This window comes from Leptosomus discolor, chromosome 3 (assembly GCF_034619465.1).
Source record: "Leptosomus discolor isolate bLepDis1 chromosome 3, bLepDis1.hap2, whole genome shotgun sequence".
Lineage (NCBI taxonomy): Eukaryota > Metazoa > Chordata > Aves > Leptosomiformes > Leptosomidae > Leptosomus > Leptosomus discolor.
This window is the reverse complement of record NC_141393.1, coordinates 23,726,289-23,739,079: the sequence shown is the minus strand read 5'-3', so window position 1 is coordinate 23,739,079 and position 12,791 is coordinate 23,726,289. Positions and strand designations below refer to the sequence as shown.

Genomic DNA, 12,791 nt, shown 5'->3' with positions numbered 1-12,791 from the left:
GGAGCAGGGGGCCAGGCCCGTGTGGGGCGGGGAGCGGCAGGGAGGGACGGCCGGCGGGTGGGCGCGGGGGCCGGGGCGAGGAGACGGAGCCTGCCCGGAGGCGAGGGCGCGCTGGGTTTGCCGAGACCTTTCCTGTCCCCGCTTAGGGAGGAGGCGGTGTTGTGCAGCAAAGGTGCCACCTTTCCCGGGGAGCTTCTCCCGGCGGGACAGCGTCGTCTGCCCCTGCAGCTCCGGTGTCCCCTCCCTTCCCCTCGGAGGAGCGAGGGGCAGAGCGGGAGCGGGCGGCGGAAGATGCTGCGCCTCCCGGTAGCCGTCCAGTTGCTGCTGGTGCTGGTGCTCAGCAGCCAGGGCACAGAGAGGTGTCCTTCAGCCTTCTGCGAGTGTTCCGACTGGGATGACTACAAAATCACTTGCAGGGACATCCACTTCATTCCCAGCCTTCCGGAGGACACCCAGACCCTGTGAGTAAATTGGGATGGTTTAGGGGAGACAGTAGCCGGTTGTATTTGTATTTTGCGAGCTCTGAGCTAATGCCCTGTGAGATGAGGGAGGGAAGTCCTGAGGGGGGAAGTGCTGTGATTTACCTGGGCAATACACCATCGCAGGAGCGGCAAAGTGCGGACTCTGTGTGTGCCAGGGAGATGCAGGAAAAGTGAATCTCAAACCTTATAGAGATGTGAAGAGATGATCATTCGTCAGGCCTTAGAAGTTTGGGGTAGGTTATGGGAAAATCAGTCTGTTTGTGAGCAAACTGAGTGGAAGGCTGGATTCTGTGTGGCATGTGTGTAGGGAGAAGAGGGGAAGAAAGGATAGATCAAACACAGTTTTGTAATTGAAAAAAGAATAGGAATTGGATGCGCCACCTCACAAACAGTTCCACAAAAGCTTCTGTGCACTTTCAGCTTCTTTGCCAAAGCCCGACAAAAAGAATCCATGGGAACTGAGAATCTCAATATACCATCTGAGAGATGAAGTACTCCAGATAAACAAAAGTGTGGACTATGGGATACAGCAGCAAATTTGGAGCTTGACAAAGTGGTAGAGCAATTCAAGTACCTAAACCTCAGTGTTTAGTACCATTACAGGCACTGTAGAGTATCTTGTCTGGGTTCCTGCTGCCAGTCCAGAAGAGTGTTCTGTGTCCTATCTGTCAGCCCCATAGAGATGTATCAGATAAATACTCTAGGGGAAACTGAAATGGCACCAATCAGCTATAATTAAGCAGATGAATCACTCTTGGCTTTTACTTTGTCTCACAGGGCACAAAATGTCTCCAAGTGAAGGTTCATTTGTAAGTAGGTTACTTTCTGATAAAATAAACAAACTCAGATGATTTAATTGCAAGATAAAACAGTAGCAGGTTTATTGGTTTGTGTCTTGATAATGATTCTCGGGACTTTATTTGAACATATGAGCCATGAAATTATTTGAACTCATTTGAATGGACTTCCCAAGATTTTTTTAACATCTGAAAGTAGAGGCTTAGCAAATTGATCACTTACATGAAATGACAGAGAAAGAATTACTTATGTTATTTCCATTATTTATGCATGCCTTTAAATTTTTGGGTTATTAGACTGCAGTATTTCAGTTGATAAGGTTTTAAATTATACGGGTTTCAGTTTGTATGTGCGGTTTTTTTGTATACGTGGTTTATTTAGTTTGAAATTGTGGTAATGTTACTATGTGTAACATGTAGTATGTTTTTTGAAATCTACCATGATAAGCTAGAAAATAATACAATTTCAGTTTATAAGAGAAATATGCCTTCATACAGGCATTTAAAATAGTTAATAGAAACAATGAGATCATGTAATGGAATTGGATACTTTCCTTGAAAAATGCTAGTATGATGGCTGAATAGTATTTCTGTACATACAGCTTCACAAATAAAGCAATTTGGCTGCTGGAGTTGTAGTGTTTTAGACACCTGTTGTAAAGGGCACTCTACGATCGTAAGCTGCTGGTTTTAAAAGACAAAAAGAGCCAGTGAAAATCTTATTTCCATAGAAAAAGTAATTAACAAAAACAATTGAGAAATATTTTTTTGTTTATTTTGGGTGTATTTTAATCTTCTGTACCAACTGGGGTGACCACTGCAAACTTCTCAAGAAGTATCCTCACTACCATAGCCATTATAAGACAAGAAAAAATTCCAGGTAATGACAATTGTGATTTTACAGTGTATGGTAGAAAAGGTAGAACATGCACTGTATAGTCTGATTTGAAAATAAATGGGAAAATTCTCTAAGGGAATAAGGAAAACAGAGCTGTTCACAGAAAAAGATTAGTATTTTTTACTTCAGTTTGCATTTTTCTCTTTGGATGAGCTGTGTATATTTTCCTTCTCTGCTATTATTTGAATTGGTGAAGTCTGTTGGACTGCATGTAATTCTATAGTCCCTAGCTCTTGGCAAATGACTTAATCTTTCTTTCCCTCCATATGTAAAATGGGAGTCATAACAGTTACTTGTATCTGGTTTTCATTCAGAGTACTTTTAGATGTTTCAGACTGACTTAATTGTGTGTGGAGCATAACATAAGACAAAGAGTTTTCCTGAGATATTTTAAGGTGTGTGCCCCTGCTTCTGTTATGTTTTGCATTCTTCTGCCTTACAACTGGCAATGGTTCTGAATTAAAATTAAAATTAAACAAAGATTCCAAAATAATTGAAGTTTCTGTTAACCTTAAGAACAAGTGAGCACTTCTTTGAAGTGAAGCATGTAGCTGTGCATATCTGCACATTATATGTTTAAATCCTCTACAATTTTCCCCAAATCCAGCAACTTTGTCACTTTAGGTAAAGTAACTGCTTCTTGGTGGTTATGTGTGAAACTCAAGATTGCAGATTTTAAAACTTTCTCGTGTTGCTATTCAGTTTTGTAGGGTTTGTAAAGCTAAGAGACTGGTGAGTTTAATCTCAACACTTTGCCAGGTTTTGGAGATGATGAGCTCTTTTCAGTGCACAGCATCTTGAAACTCCAATTAAAGTTTCATTCCTATTATTCAACCAGGACTGTTCTCATTTCTCTACCCTATAAGAGAGTGGTGTAAGCCTTTTTTTAACAAGCCATGCTTATAAGAAATTGCAAAAATTGTTTATTTCCAAACTGTTTTAGTGGAAAAGTGTCATGAACTTCAGCCAGGAAAGTTTTTTTGTTTTAAACCATTTTTAATGTATCTGTCCAAATATAGCTAATGCAGGTGCTTATCCAGAATGCCTGAGTGCACAGATACTCTTCTTTGAGATGCTTTTTTCTCAGTACAAGATTTTTTTTTCTTTTTTTCTGTGGAGTAAACAAAATAAGTAAAAAGAAAAAGGTTTTGTGTATTACAGGTAAATCTTGTCTTGTTGCCTGACGTTAAGAATTATATACTCATACCATACTATGGTAGAAAAGCAGTTCTGGTATTGAAATACAGTACTTAAAAATTTGAAACTAGGTATCAATAATTTGATCACATCTGTAGTGTTTTTCACGCCTCTCTCTGCGCAGCTGACACCCTGGCCTGCTCTGCCAGTATTTTACCCCTGCCTGGCCCTCCTTTGCTTCTGTCTGCCTATCCTTGATTCCAGTCCTCTTTCATGCTGTGGCAGTGGCACTGCATGCACGGTGTTGAGGGGATCCCTGTCCCAACCCCCGGGCTGGGAGTGCTTTTCTATTTCACCAGCACAGTCCTGGAGCAGAGCAACAGCTGGTGCTATAACCTCCTCCATGTTTGGTGGAATATGCCAGGGGAGATTCTGACCTTTCAGTGCAAGCAGATCCACTAGTGAGGGTTAATGGCTCTGAAGAATTACACTTACAGATCATCAAAACCCCACTAAACCTTTGTCCAAAGATATAATTGCATCATAATGCTTGAATTATTGTAATACCTTTCTTGTCATCATTATGATGAAATATTCAGATGGTATCACTATCCCAGCACCATCTCAACACATTTCTCAATGCTTTTCATTTTATGAATCTATTATTAGTTGCTTTTCTTTATTTTTCCTTTGGCAATAAAACTAATAAAGTTTTGCTTCTAATTTATTTGTGCTTTGCATCACCTGCATTCACTTACTAAAATAACTTCAGCTCCCCTTCCCTTCCCCAATATCCTTAATAACCTCGCTTAAGTTTTCCACCACTTAAGAATAGCCATAGCAAATTAGTCCAATAGTTCTCATCTAATGCAGGATCCTGTCTCCAGGTTTTCCCTTCTCATAATTTTCCTTAAGTATCTGCATATAGAAATCACATATGGTACTCTCTATGAACAGTCTCAGCTTGCAATTATTTTTAGCTGCATGAAGTTTCTAAACTTGGTGTGGTTTTGTCGTTGTAGTAATCCTCAAAGGATTGCTTTTCTCTGTCTCTTTGAGTTTCATGTTTGTGCTTCATTCAGTTGTATCTTGAGCCTATTTCAACAACCATAATATCCTTTGGCAATGAGTTCCATAAGTTTAACAGGAGTTGCAAAGACTCATTTTTAGTGTTGTTGAAAATGCTGCATTGTCCTCCCATCAGCAGCCACATACACAACATTTTTAGGTCCATATAATGTCCCTTAAGCCTGCTTACAATATTTTCATCTGCTCCCTATACCTTCTATAGCAAGCCAACAGTAGTGTCGTGTGTTCCCTCCCATAAATGTTACTCAAAGCAGTCCCATCTGCTCCCCAAAACCAGTATATATATATATGTATATATATATATATTATATATATATATATGTATGAGTGTGACTGAATAGAAGGCAGCATCTCCCGAGTTCAGAGCTCTGTGAGTGCTGAATAATTATTCCCCACAAAATGAATAAGGGCTGAGCCCTCTCTGCTTTCTTTTTTCTTTTTTATTTTTTCTTTTTTTCTTTTTTCTTTTTTCCCCCTCCCCTCCCCTCCCCTCCCCTCCCCTCCCCTCCCCTCCCCTCCCCTCCCCTCCTCTCTCCCCCTCTCTCCCCCTCTCCCCTCTTCCTAACTGCATCACTGGCATCTACATTTTTTCATGTGCTTAATGTGTAGTTCAGAGGATTTTGAGTTCACAGAAACTACAAGTAAAACTGAAGATGATGTCTCCACTTTGTATTGAAAATAAACTAAACTGATTTAAAATATTTTTCCCCAAATCTTAATCTTACAAATTGTCTGAAATTCAGAAATATTCTGACTTCAGGTAATTCTATCATGATCTTTTTATAGATTTCATTACTTCAGAATTAAGTGTGGAGCCTCATAAATGCGTCTTCATAAATAACCCTGTAACATAAGCACAAAATTATTATCCCTATTTTAATGATGAAGTACCAAGAGTCTAAAAGAACAGAAAAAACACTGACGTGGTTAAACAGACAACTGAAGGACGCTATTAGGGCATCCTTCAGAAAATGGAAGTCATGCCCAAATGAGGAAAACTTTGTAAACTTAAAGTAATACAGTACAAAAATATTTTTAAGAGAAACTTGTAATATCGTAAAAACTCAGTATAGTCTTCAAAACACAAAAGAGGGTAAGTCTGAAAACCTCTATCAAACTGAAGTGTCAGTATGAAGCTTGTTTGAAATAAATTGGAAAACTGATTAATTGAAAAATTAAATTGCCTGAGCCAGATAATACTTGTGTAAACGTTCTGAAGACATTAAAAGATGAAATTACTGCATTACCTACTGTAGTATTTAACTTACCGTTTAAATCAGCCATGGTGACAGGAATTCTTTTTAAAACATGCTTTAGCGAATACCTTGGGAATTAAATGCTGATAGATCTGTCTTCTCTGGAAAACTGTGAAAACTAGGAAGGAATCAATCTAGTTTTCATAAAGGGTAAAGCTTGCCTCACAGATATGTATGATAGTTCTTTGAAGGAATCATGAACTCACATGTTCAAAAAAACCCAACAAGGACCTTGGGAAAGACTTGAGACAAATTATTGTTAGACGTTGGAAAGCAAGCTGTTTTATCAATTGACAATGTGTTTAAGCAAGGAGTAAAAAAGGTGGTAACCAACTCTTAATTTTCAGAATACAGGGAATTCATCAAAGGACCTTTACTTGGAGCTATGACGTCGAACAGTCTGGGTGTAGGCTTCTCCTTGTTTAGGCTGTTCTTAGTTTCTTTTAACCTGGGTGTTGTAGTAAGCTGCACATAGATATGCTGTGATCTTGATGAGTGAGCTGCCATCAATACATGCCATTTTTATATCCTGCTGTTTCTCTTCAATAGCTTGCTACCAGCTACTATTGGTAGCTGGAAAGACCAAAATCTTACTGTTCCCTTTTAATGAGACTAATTGCCCTTAGAGTGAGCAGGGATTACACAGATCCATTGCAGGAGACTAAAACCTACAGTTTAATGGCTTAGCTTCATAAAGGTTGATAACGCAGCTTCTTGACTGTATCTTTTAGAAACTGGCCTCGTAAGATTTCAGGAAGATGTAATCTTAATTACAGTGTAAAAAAAATTTCAGTTGTGAATGGCTTATGATCTACTGCCATTTGACTGCACCAAAATGAGCATGTTTTAGTGAAACTCACTGTCCATGAACAGACATGTGGTAAAATATGTTATAATAAAATGCTAAGTGCTTGTTTGTGAACATTATTTGTTTTCCCTTCCTAGTATGTTGTAGAGGCATAGATTTTAAGGCCGAGAGTGCTCATGGGAACGTGTAGTCTGACATGCTGGATGATAAAAAGCATAAAACTTCCCAATAGTTACGGTTAATTAGAGCTCTTTCTCCTTTTAATTTTTTTTTTTTTTTGGTCTAGAAAAATCATATATTGATGGTTTAAAAATAATGTTAAAAAGAATCCTATACAACTGTTAATAATTTGTTCAAATGCTCAATCATCCTTGCTTTTTGTCTGTGTTTGTGGCTAATGGCTATGTGGCACAAAATAGGGAAATGCATTTTAGGACTGAATTTATGCACTTTGTATTCCTACTCTGGAGTAAATTGCCACTCTCTGCATTGACTCCGAGAAATTAATGCTTCTAATTTTGATCCTCTGATCTGCCCATAAGAAAAGTGCCAGAACTATCCTGGAATAATGGTTGGAATAAATCCTTTCTCTCCCGAGGTGAAATCTGGGCAACTGTAGTTTTATGCCACTAGATTTTGTGGGGCCTTTACCTGTCAGATAAAAGAGTCCCACATTCTCACAGTTGACCAAATTGTTCCTTTTTGGTTTGATAAATTGAATAAGTTGTGATCTGGTGTCTTCCATGTAAGGCATATTTTTCAATACTTTATTTAAACCTGTAATTCCTTTCTGAACTGTCTCCAACATTTCTACCTCCTTCTTGAACTACGGGCATTAGAATTGAACTATCCATCTGCTTTATTAAACATTTTTGGACATAGAGCTCCAATCAGTTATCCACTAAGCATAGCCTTTCAGTCATTTTCAAATTCTTTGTTTTTAAGAATAGTGTCTGCCCAATCTGTAAGAAAAATTTGTAGTTTACTGTTCTTATAAACATTTTTTCCTCAACTATTTTCTTAACTCAGTTAGCTCAGTTATTTCAATGTACATTGTCCGCTTTACTCAATTTACCAAATGTTCCAGCTCTCTTGTTTATCACTGGCTTGTCTTCTTCATTATTTGCAATTCTCACAGAATTTGATCTCTGTTTGAGTTATGTAATTCAGCACCTTTATCAGTCTCCTCATCAGAAAACCTCTTTTTTTGTTGAATCTGGCAATATTTGTTGTTCCTATAGGGATCGTAGGCAAGTCCCCCTTGCCTTCTTTGTGTCTCAGACTGTTGTAGTGCAGACAACTCCTCATCTGAAAGATTTCTCATATCAACTTAATAAAAACAAGATGGTGCCATTATTCAAGAACCATTTCTGGACTTAAACTTCAGTGTCTAAATCTGTATATTCCTTTTAAAATGGAACCTTTCACATAAAGGTCTAATAATCAACAGAAGACCAAGTTTGCTGGAACTTTCAAATCTTCCTATCTTTGCAGTACTTCTTTCATCTTGCAAAGGTAACTATTCCCTTCATTACAAATCCAGAAGATCTGTATAATGACATTGTCACTGAAAGGCATTTTCACATAAGAGGTGATCACAGTATAGCCATTTTCCTTTTTCTTTCTCCCCAGATTTTCTCGTTTCCTGGTTCACCTTCCTCTTGTAACTGAATTGTTTTAAAAGTAGTCTATGAAATCATTAACCCATGGAAAAAATATTATCATAAAGTATCTCAAAAGGAAGTCCTGTTACAAGCAGGGAAATAGTACTTGGTCAGACCAAAGGTCCACCTAGTCCACTATCCTGTTTCTGGTAGAGTCCATGAGCAGGTGCTGAGAGAAGAATATAAGAAAAAGAGAAGTGAATGTTACACATTCCCCTAATATTGTCCCAACCTTTAACAATAAGGGGATTAATGAACTAGATGTTCTTCTTGTTCTATGTAGAATCAACCATTTTCATGTTGTTACTGAAAGATGTTTTGGTTTTAGAAGCTTTCACAGATTAAGTCTTCACAAGCTCCCCTCAGCAGTCTTTTCCACTGCTTCACTCTCTTTCTGCTGCTTTTCTTTGGATTCTTTCCAGCTTATCCACAATTTTCCTGAGATGTGCTGTTCCAAAATGCATCAATATCAGTGCTGACTAGGTACTACAAGTAGAATTGGTGTTTCTGGATGTAAAATGGCACATCTGAGGAGATCAGGAAGAGATGGATTTTTTTACCCTGAAAATACATGAGACTATTTCTAGCTGCTGAAGAATGAAATCAGCAAAAATTCTGCCACTTAGTTCAATAGATTTAATTGAGGTATAGAAGTGAAGTGAGTTTTCATATCAATAAAACCCAATTATTTTATGAGGTTACAGCAGTGACATTAAAAACATAAGAATAGCCATGCTGATTGACATGAAAGACTCGTTTTGCCAAGTGCTCTATATCTGAGAGGGTCCACAGACAGCTGGAAGCATAAGAACAGGCCAAGCACGTGTGATACTTCCTTAATACTTTCCCAGCTTCTCACCTTTTTCAGTTGAAGTCGTTTCCTGAGCCTGTTCATTAATATATTTTTTTGCCTATTATTTAATTCTCAGTGGATCTCTCTTTCAGTTGCATGTCCAATTTTGCCTTGAGCTTATATCAGCTTCTTGTATCCACAATGTCTTTTGACAAGGAATTTCACAGATAAGCTTCCTGTTGCATGAAGAAACACTTCCCTTTTGGCTTTGGTGGTTTTGTGGTTTTTGATTTTTTTTTTTTAACTTCCTGAACTTGTCTCCCTCTAGCTTCATATATATGGCATTTTGGTTTTATTTTTGAAGAAAGGGTAAACAGTCAATCCCATCTTCTCCCTGCCCTTCCTAATGTGTAGGCCTCTATTACCACTCCATTCAGCCATTCCTCAGTGAGAGTGAAGGGACCCAGCTATCCAGTATCTTCCATGGAAACGGTTCCATACCCGTGATCATCCCTCTTGCTTTCTTTGTATTTCTTCCATTTCCAAGTAAATATTCTAGTCCAAGTGACAATACCAGTGCTCTACAAGGTATTCAAGATACAGACAAACCCTAAATTTGTACAGTGGCGAAAAGTATGTTATCTATTCCTTCCCCAGTATTTTCTGCTATTTGATTTGTTGGGTTTTTTTGACTGTTCCTAAGTATTGACTCCATGTTTTCACAGAACTAATGCCAAGATCTAACATAATGCCAAGATCTGCTCCTAAATGAAAATGAGTTCAGTACCTGTAATTTTTAATGTATGTATCTCTGTATGATTTTCCTCCTGTGTATCATTTATGTCTGTTGACACCAAATTTCATTTACCGTTTTATTTTCCAGCCACTCAGTCCTATAAGAGCCTTCTGAAATTCTTCACAGTCAGCTCTTAGCATTAGCTCCTTAATAACTTCCTAGAGTGAGTAAACATTGTTACCTTACTGTTCACCCTGTTTTTCCAGGCCATTTATGAACATGTATTAAACAACCTAAATTTTTACCCAGATCCCTTTGGAACCTCATTTACTCTTCTCCTTTGTTTCCTACTTTTGACCAATATTTTATTTGGAGTGTATTTATTGAAACTGTCACTATCTTGGAAATAGACTAGCCTTTTTTTTTTTACCTAAGGAAGAACTAAATTTTCCTTGTATATTGAAGTGTCTCCCTCAGGAGACAATTGCATAAACTTATTTTTAATATGTAAATCCTTACATAAACATTTATACATGGTGGAAAATAACAGTGAAAACTGTTTCTTAAGGAAGATCTAAGTAAAGATAGAAAAAAACATATTACCTTAGAAACTGCTGAATGTGCACTCTTTGATCAGCTTCAAAACTTAGATCTACTTACTTGTATATTACCAGCCTTATCACAGTCTTACAGTACCATGTTCGCTGTCTTTGGTGGTTTATCTAAGATTCTAAACCTGAAGAGTTGTACAGTCTGAAATATCAGCTGATACACCATTGCTTTTGTTGCTGTTAATAAAAATGTCATGGATGCCGACTAGGTTTCCGTACCAGCATTTGTGTTTCCCTCAGCCTTCACTGAGGATTTTAGACAATCTGATGGGCAAAAAAAGTCTTTGAAAGGCTACCACTGGATTTTTAGTAGTGTTCTAGATCCCCTTTTAAAAGCGGTTACATTTTGAGCGTCCATTTGCCTACCAGTTGCACTTCTCATACTTAACCTGTATTTAACTTGCATTGTCATCACAAGTCATGTCCAGCTCATTCCTTACATTCCTCAAATAAGGAAAATCAAGCAAATTACATTCATTATTACATTCGTTGTCTAGATTACTGTCATTTGTGGACCAAACTCCTGTAACTGTGGGCACTGTACAAGGTCAGGACATAGAGGCTCTTGCCTCCAAAAGTAATGTAGGACTGCACATAGATGTACATAAACATGGACATCTGTAAGGCAGTAGAAAGCTGTATATTTACATATATAATATATGCACATTTGTGGAATAGAGTTGTGTTTTTTTCCCTAAGGTAGAGCTCTGCCACTATTGTAATTTATAAATGAAAGACATTTAAGCTAAGCAAAATGAAACCAAAATTACTGTTTGTGTGTGTTTTCAGCAGAAATTCAAGCAGTTTTTAACTAACTTCATGCGTAGTTTTATTTCTAAAAGTCCTTTGGTGAATCTTAACAGTCTTTATGATGAATGTTTCTTTACATTTCGCTACGGGCTTTTAATGTTTGTCATATATACAAAATGTAGGTTTCAGAGATCTTTCTGAATTTTAAAGTACCTCTGATTGTTTATAAAGGCCTGTGAGGTTTTAAAAGTCTGTTTCCTTTCTGTCACATATGATCTCAGACTTTCTTTGTCTCACAAAACCAGATGTTGCTTTTTTATTCAAATGGAATAGCAGGAAATTTCTTAATTTACATTTGAAATGTGAAGAAAATTATTAACTAAAGCATGCTGTTCTATAATCCCTGCTCAGATAGTCAGATTCCAATCAAATTCCCTCCTTATTCCCAAATAAACATACAAAAATTTCTTTAAAGGGACATAGTTCAAGCGGTCTGTAGTGCAAGTAGAACCTACTGAAACATTTTCACAATCTGGGAGGAAGGCCTCTGCACTGCAACAACTTTTTAATCCATATGTCTGACTCATACAGAAATCAAGAAAATTAACAAAAAAGGTTGAAAAAATGCTGTAATCATATGCAAATGGCAAGAAAGAAAGGCTAGGTAGAAAAAGAAAGGGTGGGAAGGGTGAAGATTCTCCTCTTGTAGATCTATGGTACCAATTTTTCTTCCTGACCACCAGAAAAAAAGGTAATGCCGTTGCTCAGAATTGTGATTTGCAATCAGTACAGAACACATGTTCAGAATTATATCAGGAGCAAATCTTTTCTTCTGAGCTACATAAATTTCAAAATTGCCATCAGGACTGTCTCAGCCTCTGTTGAATGCATGTGGTCATGTTCAGGAATGACGAAACATTGTGATGGAGATAGCTTCTGAAGAAGTCCTTAAATAATTTTTTTCTTTGTAACCAAATTTACACACCAAGAAAGCATAGAATTATTTTTCTAATAGCTATGCTAGTCTCTAGACTTTCATTTTTCTAATGTTTGTTCACTCTCTTGTTGTGACAGAGTCAGTCCTTGTGAAGGAAGGGAGAGGAATTTCATCACTCAGAGAGGTTCTGCAGGAAAATTATATTTCATAGAGTCCTAGTTTGTATTACCATTTGTGGAAACAAAATGGGTAGGGAGAAAACTGTATTTTTTAACATGGAGTCTTTCAGACTATTTTGGCGGGCATTTCCTTTCTGACTGATGGGTCTGAGTTGAAAGCAGCTTACTTCATTAGTTCCTGGGGGGACAAAGGTGTATACTAGCTCTTTGGAGTGTCCTGGAGCTTAAAAACGTAAAAATTATTGTACTGGGTCATAAAGAAAGCTCCGTCTCACCCAAGGTCCTGTCCTGAACATTGACCAAAAGCAGATAACCAGGGCACAGGGTGTGAATAGTCTCATATATGGGGATCAAATTAGGAGAGCCAAAGCTCTGCTGGAGCTGAAACTAGCCAGGGGTATGAAGGGTAACAAGAGGGACTTCTGTAAGTGTGTGATCAGCAAAAGGAAAACCAAGGAAACTGTGGGCCCACTGCTCAGCAGGGCACGGGACCTAGTGACAAAGGACATGGAAAAAGCCTCAATGCCTTCTTTGCACTGTATTTTTTTCTTCATCTACTCCCAGGCCTCCTAGGTTGTATCACCTAGCACACCCTGAGGAAACGGAGCATTACCTGAAGTAGAAGATAAACTAAAGAAGCACTGAAGTGTACTG

At 37.9% G+C, this 12,791-nt stretch overlaps 1 protein-coding gene across 1 annotated transcript in view; it reads left to right on the top strand.

Annotated features, from left to right (window-relative positions):
* Positions 1-291: 291 nt before the first annotated feature.
* Positions 292-12,791, top strand: part of TSHR (thyroid stimulating hormone receptor) — a 77,275-nt gene continuing 64,775 nt past the window's right edge. The window contains exon 1 of the mRNA XM_086462222.1: positions 292-461. Coding sequence (XP_086318348.1) covers positions 292-461 — 170 coding nt within the window. The remainder of the gene's footprint in view (positions 462-12,791) is intronic.